Below are 19,817 nucleotides of genomic sequence, written 5' to 3' on the forward strand. Positions count from 1 at the left end.
TGGGACCTCCCCAGTGAGCCAGGACTGGAGGAAAATGATGGAGAGCGGCTAAATGTGAGCTGGTGGCCAGGCCAGAGGTGCCTGCAGAGAAGCCTGGCCCTGCTGCTGGCCCTGGGAGGGCTGTCCTGAGGAAGCCTCCTTCAGCAAGTCCTCAGCTGCCCTGCTCAGGAACTGGCTGGGAGGGACAGCACCCAAGGAGCATTGTGATGAACCCAGCCATGGCTGAGCTAAGCCTGCTGACCTGTCCCCACCGAGCCCAGACTCAAGGTTAAGCAGCTACCAACTCAGCTGGAGGTGTTTGCCTTGCCTGGTCCCACCTTGCAGGTGGGACTGGGATTTCCTGAGCTGAAGGCAGCAGCCAGCCTGCTGCTGGGCTGTCCTCTCCCCCTGGCTTTTCTGCAGGCCCTTCACAGTTTTTGTCTCCACAGCTTCCTGCAGCAGGGAATTCCCCAAGCCCCTGCTGGAAGCAGCACTTCCTCCTGCTGGCCTCAAACCTGCTGGCCAGGAACTGCTCTGTGAGCACTGACAGGAGGGGCAGGGGGAGTTCACCACAGACCCAGGGGCTGGGGGTGCTGAAGGCTGTCCACTGATGAACTCCCTCTCCCCTAGGGACATCCTCCTCCTGCACCAAGGTGAAAGAGCTCAGCAAAAGGGGCTCAAGGAAGACAGAGGTTGGTGGGAAATAAACCTGCTCCTTCTCTCCTTCACTCCCAGAAGCAGCCATGCCAAGCCTGGAGATGCTGAAGGCTCACAGCCTACCAAGCACACTGGGGAGAGCAGCAAAGCAGCACAGAACTGCTCAGCTTGGCAGGGACCTTCGAGGTCACCAAGCCCAACAGAGCTCACAGTGCACCACTGCTGCTCAGCCACCACCACCACACTACAGCCTTCAGCACCACTTCCATGGGGCTCTGAAAGCCCTGCAGGCAGGGTGACTCCCCCAGCCCCCTGGGCAGCCTGGGGACCCCTTCTGGGGAGGAGCTGCTCCTGACACCAACCTGAAGCTCCCCTGGCACAACCCCAGGCCATGCTGACATGTCCCTGCAACACTGGTACCTCCCAAAGGCTCCATAGGTGTTCACTATCCTGAGAGGGGTGAAGGAGGTGTTCATGACTTGTCTGGAGCTGAGCAGGTTCAGGACCACTGGGATGCTGAGGTAGGCAACCAGCAGGCCGAAGGAGACGTTCACCACCCTGCGGACGTGGCAGCCTGGTCAGGACACAGAAGCAGAGCAGGGGAAGGGGACTCAGCAAGAAGTTCTCCCCAGGGAGGGAGGGGAGGCACTGCAGCAGGGTGCCCAGGGTGGATGCTCCCTCCCTGCAGGAGCTCAAGGCCAGGCTGGATGAGGCCTGGAGCAGCCTGGGCCGGTGGGAGGGGTCCCTGCCCCTGGCAGGGGGCTGGAGCTGGATGGTCTCTAAGGTCCCCTCCCCTCCAGCCCACTGCAGGACTCTGTGCTGGGGATGGGCTCTGCTCCCCAGGTGGTGGCCAGGCCCCTGCCTGGCTGCTCCCAGCTGCTCCCAGCTCTTGGGCTGACCTTGCCAGGGGCTGGATGCTGTGGCTCCAGGGATCTGCCTCTCTCCAAATAGTCTGAGAAAGGGCTAAGAGGAAAAATGTCTGCAATGTCAGACTGAGCAGGGCTTAGTACAGGCAAACCCACAGCTGGCACTTGCACCTCGCTCACAACTGCCCTCCTGGCTTGCAGGCTGTGCATGGAGTGCCCCCAGCCCCCCCTGCTCCGTCCCTCCCTGAGGTTGTCTCCTCCCCACTGCCCCAAACTTGCTTCCTGCCTCCCCCCTGCCCCCTCACCACCTCCACACACAAACCTCATTTCCCTCACTGCTCATCACCCAGGCACGAGGCCTGCGCTGCCCCCCAGCACCTGGGGCTTTGGTGTGCAGGAGCAGTGCTGGCTCTGCAGCCAAGCAGACACCTCCTGCCACGGGACAAACAAGCAGCCCTGACCTCTGAGGGGCTCTGCCCTCATGGCCCTTCTCCATTTATTTAACATCAGCAGCCAAAGGATCAGATTCAAAGCCCTCACTTGCAGCTTTCCCCTTATCTCTGCAGGAGAGGGATGTTTATTTGAACCTCTCCCAGAAGCTATTAATAACTGTTTAGTCTGAGAAGGTTTCTGGAGAAGCATTTGCTTTGGGAGGGAGCTTGCTGAGATGCCTTCCCTCACCCTCCTGTGCTGCTGCCAGGGCAGGCTGAGTCCACCAAGATGCTGGGTTTTGTCTTCCTTGGACTGGACTTCTTAGCCTGCAGTTGAAGGGTGGGCACAGACACACAGCTCTGCCACCAGCAGCTCCTCAGGTCACGCTCCATGGCCATACCTGGGCTGCTCATCCCTCAGCAGGTGGTGACTGGCACCAGGCCCTTGGGGTCACAGCCACTCAGCCAGAGAGCAGAAGGTTTAATACAGGAGGAAAACCCAAGCAGAAGGAGGAGTGGATGGAGCAAGAGCTGGGGAAGGAGCATGGGGCACGAGCCACAGGGTTCTGGGGGAAGCAGGCAGGAGCTGAGCACTGGGGAGGGCAGCCTGAGGGCTGCACAGCAGGGACACACAGACTGCAAGGATGTGGCCAGAGCCTTGCCAGACCAGGTGATGAGCCCTGGCTGGGGACCCTCCTCTCCTCTGCTCTGCTGACCCTTGCCACACAGCACCAGTCCAGCAGCCTCTGCTCTGCTGGCAGAAGAAAGCAGATGCAGAAGTCCAGACTCAGCCAGAACTTCCCAGCTGGATCTGTCTAGCAGCCCAGCCCCATGTGCAGGCACTGCACCAGCTGCCTGTGTAGCCCCAGCACAGCTCGGGGCAGAGGGCAGATGGATCCCAGAGCCACTGCTCCCTGGGGGAGAGGACACCAAACACAGACTCCTAACACAAAATCCTCACCCCAAGGCTCTTCCATCCTGGCCTTTGAACCTGCAACCTGAGCGAGCCAGTCACCAGCTCATCCTCTGCAGGGTGAAGTCCAGGAGCCCTCCAGCCCTCAGAGGAGAGCACAGAGGGGCAGAGTCACCTCCCTGCCCGCCTGGCTTTGCTCCAGAAGGGGCCAGCCTCTGAGGCAAGCTGAGCAGAGACACCTCTGTGCCATGCTCTGGGAGTAACTCACCCAGGGGAAGCTGCTTCTCAGAGGCCTGCCTGAGCTGCATCCGTGCCAGCCGCTGCCTCAGCCCCCCGGGGCTGCGGCTGAAGAGGAAGCCCAGGCTGCGGTCGTCGAAGCAGGCCAGGCTGGGGATGATGGTCAGCCAGTTGAGGAAGCTCAGGTTCCCACTGAGGATCAGAAGCACCTGAAGGGGACAAGAGAGCAGTGGAGGCTTGAGTGACATCAGGCACCTGCTTAAATGACAGCAGCAGAGACGTGGAATTGTTGTGGTCGGATCAGCCAGCCCAAGCCCAGCCCAACCCCACCATGGCCACCAAACCCTGGCCCCAGGGCCATGGCCACAGGGCTCTTGAACACCTCCAGGCATGGGGACTCCACCACCTCCCTGGGCAGCCTCTGCCAGGCCCTGACCACTCCTGCAGGAAGGGAATTGTTCCTCATGTCCAAGCTAACCCCCCCCTGGTGCAACTTGATGCCATCTCCTTTTGCTCCATCACTTGGCACTGGGGAGGAGAGGCCAACAGCCCCACTCCAACCTCCTTCCAGGGAGCTGCAGAGAGCCATGAGGCTGCAAAGAGCAACTGCATTGTGGTGAGGGAAATGCTGGATGGTTTTCAGCACCCTGGCACAGGCTTTGCTGATATCCATGAGTCCAACAGCCATGGCAAACCCTTCCCTGCCCAGGCTGCAGCCCAAAGGTACCCCATGGACTTGCAAGGCAGGCTCTGCCCTTGCCTGCAGCAGGAGCAGGAGCAGGCAGGGGACAGAGTGACTTCATTCCCATGCTGCTCCTGGTGTCAGCACAGCAGTGGGGTCCCAAGGGGATCCATCCCCTTCCTGCTTGTGCTGGGGTCACTGTGACAGCAAGGCTCCTGAAACCCTCCAGGAGGAAAGACTGGAGCTTCTCATTAAACAGAGCAGTGAGAGGGGGGTCAGGAGGCCTTGGCTTGGGGTTTTTTAGCTTTTATTGGCCATTTAGGAGAATGTTTTGCATGTGGAAGGCAGAGAAAGTGGAAAATCTGTGAGCCTTTGGAGGAGGCTCCATAAACATCTCTGCATGTTGGGAAAAGCTCTCTGCAGGCACATCCTGGGGTTTATAGAATCCCAGGCTGGGCTGGGTTGGGAGGGACTCCTCTACTCCAACCCCCTGCAGCCAGCAGGGACAGCCCCAGCCACAGCAGGTTGCTCAGAGCCCCAAGCAACCTGAGCTGGGATGGCTGCAGGGATGGGGCAGCTCCCAGGGCAACATTTGTGACTCTCTTACAGTGACTTGACAGACAGGAGGAAGCTTTCTGCCCCCCTCCAGCAAGCCCTCAGGTGGTCAGCTGTTGGAACAGGCTGCCCAGGGCAGTGCTGGAGTCACCACCTCTGGAGGTGCTCAAAGGAAGCTCTGATGAGTGGCTCAGGGCCCTGGCCTGAGAGCTGCGCACAGGGAGGTGTTAGGCTCTGGCTGGACTCAGGGATCTTAAGGTCTTCTCCAGCCAGGTGATTCTGTGATCTTTGGGCACTGCCTCCTCAGCCTGGTCAGGAATGACATCCTCCCAGCAGGTGGCTTCATCCTGCAGCTGCACAAAGCCCTCTCCTCACCATGTTCACCCAGCAGCCACGGGGAAGGTGCAGGCAGAGCCCTGCGGGAGGCAGGTCCCAGCAGCCCGGCAGAGCCTTTGCTGGAGCTTCACACCAGCCCAAAAGCACAGAGCAACTTCTGCTTCCTCACCAGCACTGGCTTTAATTCCTCCTTTTCTTAGCCCACATTTAGTCAAGGCCACCCTCTACTCACAGCATCTGACCTGCCTCCAGCCCTCCCTGGTCCACTTGCACAGCCCCCTCCCCGCTCCGCCGTTCCCCCTGCAGCACATCCAAGCGCTCCGCTCTGCTCTGCCCGAGGGCTTCCCTGCCTGCCCACCCCCAGCTGTGCCCTCGGCCCCAGCAAGGTGCCATCAATCTCCCTGGGTGCTGACAGGGACCGTATGGAGGCCATCAGAAGGCTCTCAGCAGGAACTTGTACAGTGCTGGTCACATTTCTCACGCTGCAGCAGCCCTGCCCCTCCTGCCGCCCTTCACGCCACATTTATCTTCCCCTCCCAGGTGTCAGCTTAGTGCTTCCAGCCCCTGCACAGGAGCCCTGCCACACAGCCCAACCCCAGCAGCACACAGACAGCTCTGCTCCCGACCCTGCTGCAGCCCCCCACGTGTTGCACAGCCCTGGTCCATCGCCCCTGGCAGGCAGGAGCCCAAGCTGTGCCGACGCCTCCGAGGATGCCGAGAGCTGCCGGACTCCGAGCTCTGCTTTCACTCTCACTGGGGCTTTGAAGCCAAAACAGCAGAAGCATTTAGCTCCTGCATCTTCCCTCCCCAAAGGGACTGCCTCCAGCCCCCCCTTGCTGACACTGCCACTTGTACCAGAGCACAGAATCACACGACTGGTTGGGCTGGAAAAGGCTTCCAAGATCGACTCCAACCGTTCCCTCACCCAGCCAGGGCTAAGCCGTGGCCCTCAGCACCACAGCTCTGCACCTTGCAAACACCCCCAGGGATGGGGACTCAACCTCCCTGGGCAGCCTGGGCCAGGCTTGGAGAACCCTTGCAGTAAAGAATTCTCTTCTAATGTCCAACCCAAACCTCTCCTGGTGCAACTTGAGGCCACTTCCTCTTCTCCTGGGGCTTGCTCCTAGAGAGCGACCCCAGCCAGCCCCAACCTCCTCTCAGGTGTGGGACTTGCTCCAGGGCCAGCAAAAGGTTGTGTCTCCTGAAGCCAGCCCCAGGGTGGTGGCTGTGGGCCACACCTGGGTTTCTCCATGGGGCATTCCATGGGGGTTGTTGGTAGGTTCCTGTTGTAACCAGAGAACACAAGGAGGCTCTGGCTGCAGCTTGGACTGAACACACTGCCCAAGGTGAGATGAAGATGTGGAGTACAGCTGCACCACAGGAAGGAGGACAGCTCCTGCCCTGAGAAACACCTGCATCTAAACACACTGCCCAAGGTGAGATGAAGATGTGGAGTACAGCTGCACCACAGGAAGGAGGACAGCTCCTGCCCTGAGAAACACCTGCATCTGAACACACTGCACAAGGTGAGATGAAGATGTGGAGTACAGCTGCACCACAGGCAGAGAGCAGAAGAATTGTGGCTACTAACCCTCGTTCCAGCAATGCTCTGTGGGGACATCACCTGAAAGAAACTCTCCTTCTACCTTTCACCAGAGGTCCTTTTCTGGTAGGGGTTACACAACCCAAGGTGGTTTATCCTGGGAGCTGGGTCTGTGTCTGAACTTGGCCTGCACCAGAGCAGAAGAGCTTGGGAAACAACCAGCAACCCCCAGCAGCTTGCCCAGGGGCACAGTGCCCAGGGGGGGTTGGAAGCTCTCCAGACCAGGAGACTCCACAACCTCTCTGGGCAGCCTGCTCCAGGCCTCCAGCAGCCTCACACCAAAGAAGTTTCTCCTCCTGCTCAGGTGGAACCTCCTGGGTTCCCCTTTGTGCCCTCTGCCCCTTGTGCTGTCCTTGGGCACCACTGAGCAGAGTCTGGCCCCAGCCTCTTGCCCCCCAGCCTTTATCTCTTGCTGAGCATTGCTCAGCTCCCCTCTGGGGCTGCTCTGCTGCAGGCTCTCAGCCCCAGGGCTCTCAGCCTCTGCTCCTCATGGAGCTGCTCCAGGCCCCTCAGCACCTTCCCAGCCTCTGCTGGGCTCTCTCCAGCAGTTTCTTGTCTCTCTTAAACTGGGGAGCCCAGAGCTGGACCCAGCACTCCAGCTGTGGCATTAATAGGGCAGGGCAGAGGGAGATGAGGACCTTCTCGAGCTCTTGGGCACCCCTGGCCCACGTGTGCCACCTCTGCCAGTGCCCAGCAGCGGGCACAGGCGCTGGGGCAGGCGCTGAGCCTCGCTCGCAGCAGCCCAAGTTACAAACGTGTCAGGTTCACGATTCCACCCACAGCCCAGCAAGTGCCAAACCTGTATTATTTTTGACTCCCCTGATTTTTAAGGGCTGGAGGAAATCAGATCTCTTGCTTCTGCCTTCCAAGCCATAAAGAGAGGTGAATCAGCGCTGCCGAGCCTCCCGCGGACCACCCAGCCGCGCCGAACGCAGCCCCCAGCACCACGGCGAAGAGCTGAGAGCTGTTTGCTTAGTGCTCCTGCAAGGGCAGCAGGCAAACCCCACCAGCACAGGGTCACTTAATTGAGAGCTGTGTTAATGAACACAGCCTGATTAGTATGCACTGACTTCAACCAGGCTGAGGTCAGAGGGGGAGCACCACACACACCGCTATGGAACCCACACTTCAGCGCTGTTTGCCTCCTCATCGCTCTGGATCATTAGCCAGGGTGGGTAATTAGGAGCTGTCAGGCGCTGGAACAGGCTGCCCAGGGAGGTGGTGGAGCTGCCATGCCTGGAGGTGCTCAGGAACATGACCTGGGACGAGGTTTGGTGGCAGTGGGTTGGAGGTTGGAGCTGGCGATCTTGAGCCTCTCTTCCAAGTGAAACACTTCTGGGATCCCTCAGCGGCTGCAGGGAGAAGGAGGCTGTGAGGAACACATCCCACAGTGACTGCAGCCTCTGCAGGGAGGCTGTGGCTGCCTCCTCCCTGCAGGTGTGCAGGGCCAGGCTGGGTGAGGCCTTGAGCAAGCTGGGGCTGGTGGGAGGTGTCACAGTATCAAAGGATCAGTCAGGGTTGGAAGGGACCACAAGGATCAGCCAGTTCCAACCCCCCTGCCATGGGCAGGGACACCTCACACTAGAGCAGGCTGGCCAGAGCCTCATCCAGCCTGGTGTCCCTGCCCATGGCAGGGGGGTGGAGCTGGGTGAGCTTTAAGGTCCCTTCCAAGCCAAGCCAGGCCAAGCCAAGCCAGGCCAGGCCAAGCCAGGCCAAGCCAAGCCAAGCCAAGCCAAGCCAGGCCAAGCCATTCCATGGCTGTGTGCTGCCAGGCTGGGGCACCCTATGCTCTCTATCACGACAGAGCTGGGTGAGCTTTAAGGTCCCTTCCAAGCCAAGCCAAGCCAAGCCAAGCCAGGCCAAGCCAAGCCAGGCCAAGCCAGGCCAAGCCAGGCCAAGCCATTCCATGGCTGTGTGCTGCCAGGCTGGGGCATCCTATGCTCTCTATCACGACAGAGCTGGGTGAGCTTTAAGGTCCCTTCCAAGCCAAGCCAAGCCAAGCCAAGCCAAGCCAAGCCAGGCCAAGCCATTCCCTGGCTGTGTGCTGCCAGGCTGGGGCACCCTATGCTCTCTATCACTACAGCAGCCCAAGGCATCTCCGCCTCTCACCCTCCCAACCTTCTGCTGGGGCGGACGGGCTGCTCCCTTCCTCCCTTCGCCCTGACTGGTGTTCCAGGGAGCTTCCTTCTCTCGCTGGACAATATTTCAGTGCCCAATTATCCCCAACAGATGGTACCAACCCCTGTGGTGATTGCTGAGGATTTCTTGTTAAGGCACAGTATTAATCACGGTAATTGGGGAGGAACTCTGAGGTTATAAAACTGCAGCATGTCTAATGAGCGAGCTCCTTCCAGGAGGAACTGAGGGGTTTAATCTAATAATGTCAGGTTTATGGATTATGACTGGAGTTTTATGAAGTGTGATATGAAATACTGGGGATTCATGGCTCTCCCTGGATTAATTTGGGAAAAGGAGTTTTCCTGGTTCTAGGCCCAAAAACAATGGTTCCTCACATTTCTGTCCCCTGCCCTGCTCCCAAACCCCTCTCCCTCTCCCAGCAAACGGGCACCTACACCCTCAACTTTTGTGCAGGTTAAGGCTTCTTTGTTGGGCTGGGGTTCATGTTGTGAAATCACAGGCTGCTGTGGCCAGACAGCAGGCAGGAGAAGCTCCTGGGCCACAACAGCCAGAAGAGAGGTGTCTGGTGTTACACCACTGCCACAACAGAGCCAGAAGAGAGGTGTCTGGTGTTAAACCACTGCCACAACAGCCAGAAGAGAGATGTCTGGTGTTACACCACTGCCACAACAGCCAGAAGAGAGGTGTCTGGTGTTACACCACTGCCACAACAGAGCCAGGAGAGAGGTGTCTGGTGTTAAACCACTGCCACAACAGAGCCAGGAGAGAGGTGTCTGGTGTTACACCACTGCCACCACAGAGCCAGAAGAGAGGTGTCTGGTGTTACACCACTGCCACAACAGAGCCAGGAGAGAGGTGTCTGGAAGAATTCTAAACTATTGCAAGAGACAACCCCAGGAGCAGAGGGCTGGGAGTGAGCTCCAGGAGCCATCGAGTCTGCCCTCCTGCCTCTACCTGCACAGCATCCCAGCACGGTGGGGGTTGGAAGGGACCTCTGGAGATGGAGGGAGATGGTGGAGTCAGCAGCCCTGGAGGTGTCCAGGGAATGTGTGGACATGACACTTCAGGACATGGTTTAAGAGCCTTGGTGGTGCTGGGCTGACAATTGGGCTCCATGACCTCAGAGGTCTCCTCCAACTGAAACAATTCTGTGATCCTGTGAGGCCACCCAGCCCAAGCCCTGCTAAAGCAGCTTGCCCAGGACCACAGTGGCCAGCTGGAGTTGGAATCTCACTCCACAACCTCTCTGGGCAGCCTGCCCCAGGGCTCCAGCACCCTCAGAGGGAAGAAGCTGCTCCTTGTCCCTGCAGCCCTGGCAGCTGCTTGCCCTGCCACCGAGCTGAGGAGCAGGGATGTCCCACTGCAGCACACAGCTCCAAACCTGCTGTCTGCAAAGCACTTCAGGATCCCTCCAGAAGAGCTGTGGGAAAGCAGAGCTCTGCTCCTGCAGAGCAGGCCTGGGTTTCCTCACTCATTCCCATGAGCTCATTTCATCAGTGAGCCCAAGCAGCACATGAGCCATTTTCTCCATCCATTAACAGCCCAAGAGCTTCACTGACCAGCTCCATCCCACTCCTTAAGCACACTTTGATGGCTACTGTGAAGCTGCAGTCCAGCAGAAGTGCTCTGCTCCACTGGCAGCTCCAGACAGGTTCTGCTGGACATGGCCCCAGGCCACATCAGGCTCTGCCCTCCAGCTGCCTCCTCCCTGGGGTCAGCAGGCTGGAAAGGGATTTCCTTCCAGTCATCACTTGTGGATTTATCAGAGAACTATGCACAGGCCAGAGCCAACCCTGAGCACCTTCCCCAGGGACTTTGCCTCCATCCAGGATGCTTGAAGCACAGCATTCTGGTGTGTGGGACACCATCAGACCTGAGCTTACAGGTGGAACTGCCACCCTGTGCCTGATCCAGCCCCTGCTGGGGACAGACCTTTGAGCAGGGCTGCTGTGACAGGAGCAGGGCTGATGGAGTAGACTAACAGAGCCTAGAGAGAAGGAACCAGGCTTTGACACTGAGGGTGCTGAGACCCTGGCCCAGAGAGCTGGGAGCTGCCCCATCCCTGGAGCCATCCCAGGTCAGGTTGTTTGGGGCTCTGAGCAACCTGCTCTGGTTGGGGCTGTCCCTGCTGGCTGGAAGGTAGTTGGCCTGGATGACCTTAAAGGTCCCTTCCAAAGCAGTCTCTGAGTCTATGGGGCTGCATTTTCTTGCAGCAACAGCAACAGGCTCAGGCTGCAAACTCCTTGAGCACTTGCTCCCTCCCTGTGCACAGACTGTCCCAGCACCACCCCGGTGCTGAACTTGTTCCTCACATCCAATCTCAATCTGCTCTGCTCTCATTCCAAACCATTGCCTCTGCTCCTGTCCCTGCAGCCCTTTGGGAACAGTCCCTCTGCAGCCTTCCTGCAGCCCTTCAGGTCCTGGCAGGCTGCTGTGAGGTCTGCCTGGAGCCTTCTCTCCTGCAGGCTGCACAGCCCCAGCTCCCTCAGCCTGTCCTTGGGGCAGAGCTGCTCCAACCCCCTGAGCATTTTCATGTTCCCTCCTCAGGAGCTGCCCAATCAGCTCCAGGTCCTTCCTGTGCTGAGGGCTCCAGAGCTGGATGCAGCCCTGCAGCTGAGGTCTCAGCAGAGCAGAGCAAAGCAGCAGCATCAAATCAAAGCCAACTCTCTCCTGGAAAGCCACTGAGGAAGGTACGTGTGAGAAATGGTTTCTCAGCTTCCTTCCAAGGCAGTTCCCAGCCTGAGGCAGACACCTAGCAAACAGCCCTAAAAAAACACTCCTAAATATAACCCTCTGTCTTGGACAGCTCGAGCTGGCCTGGGCACTGCTGCCTTGGCCAAGTTGTTCTGGGAGCCTCCTGCTGCAGGCTTTCATTTTCCCTCCCCGCTGAGCTCTGCTCCAGGCCTGGGCATTAAGACATCACAAGCAAAATTCCACCCCAGCCATTAATCATCAACTGTCATCGTTGGCCAGAAGGTGCAAATTCAAGGTTATAAAACTGTCAAAAGAGCCCTGAGCAGCTCCACAGGCTGCTGGAGCTGCTGGAGCTGCTGGCTGGAGCAGCTCCTGCCAGCGGGGGCAGGCGGCTCCAGACGTCCCCCTGGGAACCCGCAGGGCTGCAGAGGGGTGGCCCTGGGGTGGTCCTGCACTGCCCCTGCTGCTGCACCTCCACCTGGGCCTTTGCTGCTGTGAAACCACCTGGGGTGGATGTCTGTTGTGCCAGGCTCCACAGGAGCCTGCTTGGACAGGGTGCCCCCAGCCTGGCAGGCACACTGAGGTGCCCTTGGGGGGCCATGGAGCACAGGCAGGGAGTGGCAGAGGGATGGATCAAGAGGGTGTGAGGAGGTGGGAAGCTCTCAACAGAGGAAATGCTGCACTTATGCTGACAGATTAGGTGTCCCTTTGAATGGGAGCACCTCAGGTCCATATTCCCAATGTCCTAAGGGAGGTCCCAAGGGAGATAGACTAGACTAGACTAGACTAGACTAGGATAGGATAGGATAGGATAGGATAGGATAGGATAGGATAGGATAGACTAGACTAGACTAGACTAGAATAGGATAGGATAGGATAGGATAGGATAGGATAGGATAGGATAGACTAGACTAGACTAGAATAAACCAGGTTGGAAGAGACCTTCAAGATCATCATGTCCAACCTATCATCCAACACCACCCAACCAACTAACCCATGGCACCCAGCACCCCATCAAGTCTCCTCCTGAACACCTCCAGTGATGGTGACTCCACCACCTCCTTGGGCAGCCCATTCCAATGGGCAATCACTCTCTGAGGGTCCATATCCTGATCAATATGGAATATGGGACCAAGGCAGCAACTGAATCCAATTGTAGGTCAAGAACCCCCAGCCAGCTAGGAGGTCACTTAATCAAATGGCAAAGTGATGACCTTTCAACTGTCCACAGCAGCCAGGATTGATGCAGCCCTTCTGAGGCACCTCCAGCACCCTGGTCCTTCCCAGAAGCTCCATGGACTGAGGCATGGCAGCTGTCAGAGGACCTAGACCAGCAGGACAAACCCTGGCTGACTCCTGGGCTGGCCAGACCACAGACACCATTCCATTGGCCACTGCTGCAGGTCACAGCAGGCCTGGCCTCCTAACAGTAAGATACAGGACAAGAAGTACTCAGCAGAGGCCTTTTTCACCCCTGCTCGAGGTCTGCCCTGTTTGGCTGCCGTCAGTGAAGGCTGCCAATACAGCAACAACTCACTCCCCAGAGACAGGAACTCCGCTGCCATGGGGGCTGGATGCTTACTGAATCAGCAATATGAAATTCCAGCAGTTTGGAGACTGCAAAAGGGAAAAGCCTTCCCCCAGAAGATCCTCCTCCCCTCCCCTCCCCTCCCCTCCCCTCCCCTCCCCTCCCCTCCCCTCCCCTCCCCTCCCCTCCCCTCCCCTCCCCTCCCCTCCCCTCCCATTAGGGCATTTCTTCACGGGGGGAGGTGAGAGGGCTCAGAAGTCCCTGTGCCAGAAGTGCTGAGGATTGACTCCTGCTCCCTCACAGCCTGGCTCAGCCTGAAGTCACATGGAATTGTTTATCTGCCTTGATTGAAGGAAGTACTCCTAAAATACTTAGAAGTAATATAATAAACTGCTTCTGGTGAAAATACTTCCAGTGCCATTCCAGACTGCTCCTTGCTGGCTCCTTGCAGAGTCACTCTCTCTGCAGTAGAGGAGGAGAACACCTCAGAATCCACTCTGAAAGCAAACTTCCCCATGGGCAGGCTGGGGAGCTCAAACCTCACACACTCATAGAATGGTTTCACCTGGAAAAGACCTCCAGGGTCAGCCAGTCCAGCCAGCAACCCAAGCCCACCATGGCCACAGGGTTCTTGAACACCTCCAGGGATGGGGACTCCACCACCTCCCTGGGCAGCCTCTGCCAGCCCCTGACCACTCTTGCAGCAAACAATTTTTTCCTCATCTCCAACCTAAGCCTCCCCTGGCACAACTTCAGGACATTTCTTCTCATTCTCTCACCTGAGGCTAGGGAGCAGAGCCCAGCCCCAACCTGGCTCCAGCCTCCTCTCAGGATGCTGCAGAGAGCAATGAGGTCTCCCTCAGCCTCCTCTTCTCCACACTGCACACCCCCAGCTCCCTCAGCTGCTCCTCCCCAGCCCTGCTCTCCAGACCCTTCCCCAGCTCTGTTGCCCTTCTCAGGACCTGCTCCAGCTCCTCAGTGTCCTTCTTGGAGCGAGGGGCCCAAAACTGACCCCAGGATGCAGGGTGGGGCCTGAGCAGTGCTGAGCAGAGGGGCACCCTGGCTCCCCTGCTCCTGCTGGCCACACTGCTCCCAAGCACCTCAGACAGCCCAGGTCTGGGGAATGGAATCTGTGCTCCAAAGCCCTCTCCAAAGCATTCAAACCCAAGGGCTGGGTTTGACCAGTGGTGGAGGCACAGCAGCCAGCTGCACAAAGCTGGATCAGGACTTGGCTCCCCAAACTCAGTGCAGCTCTGAGCCCAACACTGATTTGAATTCAGCTTTTCCTTTTCAAGCTAAAAGCAAAGGACAGGAGCACAGCCACAGGCACAAGGAAAGTGCTGGATGAGGCACAGGGGATGTCACATCTGATCAGCTTGACACCACAGGGGGAACTTTGGTGGCTTCTCTGCTCTCTGCATTTTTGCAGCTACCTCCTTTGCTCATTAAAGTTCACAACTTCAGCAGCTTTGAGCTCTTAGCAACATCTGCAGTGAAATATCTGACTGGAGCTGGCTGCTGAGTGCCACTGGGAGCCAAGGCTGGGGGCACTTCAGACTCCAGGCTGACCTGGAGCTCTCCACCTGAATAACCTCTCCCAGCACCCAGAGCTAACTGACAGAACCACAGACTGGCATTGGGTGACAGCAGAGCTGCTTCAGCAGACACAACCTGGCCCAGAACACATCCTGAGGCTGCCAGCTGCAGCACTGTGCCTTCAGTCTGGGAGAGCTTTGCTGGCAAATTAGGTTCTGCAGGGAACGGGGAGTAAAGGTCCTCCATCCCTGGCACCACCCCAGGCCAGCTTGGTTGGGGCTCTGAGCAGCCTGCTCTAGCTGGGGCTGTCCCTGCTGGCTGCAGGGGGTGGATTAGATGAACCTGAGAGGTCCCTTCCAACCCAAAGCACTCTGAGATTCTGTGCTGAAATGATCAAACAAAGGAGAACTCTCAGCTCCTTCCTCCCCCTTGCCACATGGCCCCCTCTGCACATCACCAAAGCAAGCCCAAGGGGGGCTGGGGGGCTGGAGCCAGGGCAGGGGGTGGAGGGGCAGGGGGTGGAGGGGCAGGGTGTGGAGGGGCAGGGGGTGGAGGGGCAGGGGGTGGAGGGGCAGGATGCTCAGCCTCCCTGCAGGGGCTTCTGCTTAATCTGTGCATTGATTTGCCTGGAGGAAACTGAAGCACACCTCCAGCATGGGCCCTGATGGAGTCTGCTGAGCACCACACAGCAGTGCAACCACTTCCAGGAGTCCTGCACTGAGGTTTGCAGAAGATGACAGCAAAGATGCCCAGGGAGGTGGTGGAGTCCCCATCCCTGGAGGTGTTCAAAGACCTGCAGCCATGGCACTCTGGGACATGGTTTGGGGTTGGGTTGATGGCTGGACTGGATGCTCTCAGAGGCCTTTTCCAGCCTTGGTGATTCTGTGTTCTGAAGGAGCAGAAGTGAGGTTGGACTTGATCTCAGAGGTGAGGCTGTGATTTATCTCCCAGGTAGCTGCACACATGGCAAGGTCTGGCTTTAAAAGCTGCCTAAGCAGCCCAGCTCCTACAGACAGCTTTGAAGATCTCAAGCAGAAAGAGGCTTAGCCTGCTGGGTGTTTCCTGGTAGGATCACAGCACATTCCCCAGCCCAGGTTTGGCCTCTGCCAGATGGGATCACATGAAATGTAGATCCCAGAGGATGCTGGGGAGGAAGCTGGAAATGCCACCCACTTCCAAGGTCACAGCTGCAAGGAGATCCCTGCTCACACTGCTGCACTGATCACTTACATATGAGATGAGCCTTGGAAGGGGGCTGAAGATCTCCATCTGTTGGGGCAGCCCAGCAAGAGCTGTGCCTGGACAGCCCTGCTGCTGCTGCAGCCATGCTGCAAGGAGCCCTCACACTGAGGAGAGCCTCATGGCAGCTGCACTGCTTCCACAGACACTTTGGGAAACAGGCTGCATGGGGCTTGAGGCTTTCCAGCACCATCCTCAAGCAGAGGATGAAATGCAGCTGCCTGCCCATGAGTCAGTTCCTGGGCTCCAAAGGGACTCATGCACAGAACCCAAATGCATCAACATCAGCTGGGGGCTGCTTTGAAGGAGGTCTCTCATTACTCAGCAGCAAATTGGGTTTGTCAACAGAGGGAGAGAGCAAAGACTCAGCACCACCTGGCTTGGTGAGCCACACAGCTTCACCTAGCCAAGGGGGTGAGGAGCTCTCTGCAGCCAGGTGAGAGCCAGAGTGACAGCAGGGCAGAAGAGAGGGAACCAGGCACAGAGCAGAAGAGCCCAGAACTTGCTTGGCAGTGTTTGAAATGGCAGCAACAAAACAAGGCAGGGGCTGAAGCCTCCCAGGGGGCTGAACCCACTGTGCAGCTGTGGAAAGATGCAGGGAGCTGGGAGATCATACAGGGAGCTGGGAGATCATACAGGGAGCTGGGGAAAGATGCAGGAAGCTGGGGAAAGATGTGGGGAGCTAGGAAAAGATGTAAGGAGCTGGAAGATGATGTAGACAACTGGGAAAAGATGCAGGGGAAAAGAAACAGGAGGCTGGGAAAAGATTCAGGGAGAAAGGAAAAGGTTTAAGGAGGTACAGGAAGGTGCAAAGGAGAAGATGCAGAGAGCTGGAAAAAGAGGCAGGGAAAACCATGCAGGGTGCTGGGAGAAGATGCAGGGAGCTGGGAGAAGACAGAGGTAGCTTTGCTGCTCCAGTTTGTCTGCAGCACCAGCACAGTGCCTGGCACTTCAGCAGTGTGTGAATGGATGGTGCCAGGTCAGAGCAGGATGGGAGCATGGCAGGAGTAAAGGCCCCTCATGGGCCAAGAGTGGGGCAATCACTCCCTTGGCTGGAGGGGTTTGGCATGGGGACAGTCTGGTTTGTATCCCTGGAAGAGCTTGGCCTGGGTGAGCAGCCTGGACCTTCACGCTGTGGCCTTCAGCCTGCCATTGTCTGGGGCAGTTTCAGTGTGGTTTTGCAGCTTAATTCCTTGTGACAGTGAGAAGGAGCCCTCAGGGTTCTGTGAGCCAGGATATCTACAGCAGAGAGCCAGAGAGAGAGCAGCCAGCCCCAGCCCTGTGAGCACAGAGGATGGAGCAGGGGCTGTGCCCCAAGGCATTCACCTCCAGCACCCAGCCTGAGCCTCCAGAGCTCTGCATGGCAGAGCCTGAGCAGCTCAGACACGACTGAGGGAAGGGTAATGAAGCAGCAAATTACAGCTCTGCCCAGGATTTTCCACCCAAGATACCATGGAGGCCTTTCCAGCACTCACTGAGGCACTTGTGGTGAGAGCAGCTCCTCTCTGGCGTCTTGTGGTGGCACCACTGTCATGGTGCTGGTGGTCACGGGGCCCTGGGCCATGTCAGGGCACTGGCACCAGCAGACAGATGAGTGGTGCCAGCCCAGCACAGGCTATTTGCATGGACCTAAGGAGCTCGACAGGAGCCCTCTGGTACCTGCCTGGAGGTGTCCTGTGGGTGAGCCTGCTCCTGGAGACCCTCAGCACAGGTCCTGCCAGCCAGCTCCAGTCTCAGGTGATGGAATGAGAGGAAATGGCCTGAGATTGTGCCAGGGGAGGGTTAGGCTGGAGATTAGGAGTGGTCAGGGCCTGGCAGAGGCTGCCCAGGGAGGTGGTGGAGTCCCCAGCCCTGGAGCTGTTCCAGAACCCTGTGGCCATGGCCCCTGGGGTTTGATGGCCCTGGCGCTGTTGGGCTGATGCTGGGCTGGATGAGCTTAGAGGTCCCTTCCAACTGAAACCACTCTGATTCTGTGACTGTGAGAAGCACCAGAAAGCAGCAGAACCACCATGTCCATCCCTGAAGCATGCTGCAGCCAGCACACAGCCAGGGGAGCTGCTGGGGACTGCCCAAGCAGCCAAGGACTCTTATCACAGGGCTGGCTGTGTGAGGAGGATTTCATCTGGCACTCTCTGGAGCTCTCCTAATCTTTTCCTCTATGATTAATATCAAACAAGTCATATTCCTGCTGGAATTTCCTAGCTCTGTCTGTTTGGATTTTTCTCCACATCCCAGCTAATACTTTGGGATCTCCTCTCACTCCTCTCCCCCCCTGTGCTCTTTCATTTCACATTCAGATGTTTTGCCTCATTTTGCAAGTGAGGTTTCTTGTTTAGTAGCCATGACAACAGCTGACTCTGGTGGTTACACCACAGCCTGGGGCTTTTTGTTTGCTTCCCCCCCCCTTCTCCCACCCCCCCAAGCTGTCTTAGTGACAAAAAGCACCCACCACAAAATCTCATTGAAGCAAAGAGCAAGAGAGAATGAAAGGGGCAAGCCTGGTCCTGCCTCCTCCCCCTTCCCCTCCACTGACCCACCCCAAGCAGGCTTCCCAGCATGGTGGGTGAGGACTCCCTTGGCTTTCATCCTGCCAAAGTCTTATCCACTTAGTTAACTGCAACAGGGACACTCAGAGCACATCAGCTCAGGCACACATGTGCAAGTCTTTAAGGCCTGGAGGCCTGAGAGGCAGAAAGCAAAGAGCTGGAGCTGCCTTTTGCTGCAGGGCGTCGGGCAGCCGAAGGGTTGTGGTGCCCCAGGGGGAGAGCACAGAGGGCTAAGGATGAGGCAGCCTCCATCAGGTGCTCCTCACTGGGAGGCTGCTGGAGGCCTGGAGCAGGCTGCCCAGAGAGGCTGTGGAGTCTCCTCTGGAGAGCTTCCAACCCCTGCTGGGCACTGTGCCCCTGGGCAAGCTGCTGTGGGTGCCCTGCTGGAGCAGGGCTTGGGCTGGGTGATCCCAGAGGTCCCTTCCAGCCCCTACCACTCTGGGGTTAACTTCTGAACAGGGAGCACAGGGACCACCACCAGACTGCAACTCCTGCACACCCACCTGATGGCTTCCCCATGCCAAACCCCAACGGCTGGGGGGCAGCAGGGCCTGCTTGTGCCACCCCTGCACACTGACCATTGGCAGAATGATCAAAGCCTTCAGGTTTATCAGGGCAACCTGGGCCCCAGGCAAAGGAACTCCACAGCCAAGGAGCTTCAGGCCATAACTGCATTTCTGTGCCCCAGGGATGTGACCATCACCCCCCAGCCACTGAGGCTGGTGGTAACCAGCAGCTGAGAGCAAGTGGAGGCTTGGGGGGGGAGGGGGAAGCAAACCCAGGAGTGTATTTCGATTTTGCCATCCCCCACAAGCAGGCTGCTTGGTGCTGGGCCAGGGGTCTGCCCTCAGCCAGGGCAAGAGCTGACTGAAATCCCATGGTGTGCTCCACAGAGAGACACAGACCCCAACCCCCAGGCTGAACCAGGGGGAGACAGCGAGGAAGGGAAGAGGCCAGGGGCTGAACAAAGGCAGAGGAACCTTTAATGCAGCAGAACCTCTGGGAGCCCTGAGACACTGCATCCAGATGTTTGGAGGTCGATGTAACCTGACTCCAAGAAGGAAGAGGATGTATTCCTTCCAATTCCCTCTTGTGCTTTAATTTACTGCAGTCCTGCAGAGGATGCATGTGGGGCTCACAGGTGGGGTTTCAGACTGACCATAAACATCAAGTTAGAGGGCAAAGGACTTGAGTGGCTGCAGGGTTTGCCTGCCAAGAGGGTTGAGATAAAGCTTCCCACCAAGACATCTCCAGAGCTCTCCTTTCCCTGTGCTCCAGGAACTGGTCATGGGGGGCCAGGGGAAAACCCCTCCAGCAGAGATGCAGCCCTCCCTCCGGCGGCAACCAGGGGCACAGGGGGGCGACCACCCCAACAGCAGCTCTCCACTTGACCACCTCTTCCTTGCTGGGTGGAGAAGAGGAAGCAGAAGGGAACACAGGATGGAGGACAGACACTGCAATCATCTCCCAGGGGAGCAGTGGATTCCTCTGGCCAGTCTGAGCAGTCGGCTTGGCAGGGTGCTGGGCCAGCTCACTGTCACCTGGAGAGGTTGGAGCAGATGCTCCTTGGGGTCCCTTCCAGCCTGGCACTCTGGGATCCTGTGACTTTGAAGCTCTAAGTTCTCATCTGTGATCACATTTCTGCTGAACAGCCCCAGGAAAATGCTCTCTCTCCTCCTTCAGGATCCCACTGCCTGCCCCCGGGCTCTTTGTGGGGAAGAAAGGCAGACCTTGGCCTTGCAGAGTCTCTGGCCCCATCCCATCTGCCTCCTGAGTCCCAGGGGGAGCTGATCTGGATGTGGAGGGTTTCAGAGAGCAGATCCTGACCCTCACACCTTGGCTGTGTGCCCTCTGAGGTGTCTGGCTGCAGGGATGG

General features: G+C 57.9%; 1 protein-coding gene across 1 annotated transcript in view; it reads right to left on the reverse strand.

Annotated features, from left to right (window-relative positions):
- LOC104297406 (lipase maturation factor 1) overlaps nucleotides 1–19,817 on the reverse strand; it is an 81,397-nt gene that overhangs the window by 21,906 nt on the left and 39,674 nt on the right. Inside the window, exons 6-7 of the mRNA XM_054180225.1 lie at nucleotides 3,115–3,292; nucleotides 1,057–1,210 (exon numbers count right to left, since the gene is read on the reverse strand). Of these exons, the coding sequence (XP_054036200.1) occupies nucleotides 1,057–1,210; nucleotides 3,115–3,292 (332 nt within the window). The remainder of the gene's footprint in view (nucleotides 1–1,056; nucleotides 1,211–3,114; nucleotides 3,293–19,817) is intronic.

This window comes from Dryobates pubescens, chromosome 4, assembly GCF_014839835.1.
Source record: "Dryobates pubescens isolate bDryPub1 chromosome 4, bDryPub1.pri, whole genome shotgun sequence".
NCBI classification, from domain to species: Eukaryota; Metazoa; Chordata; class Aves; order Piciformes; family Picidae; genus Dryobates; species Dryobates pubescens.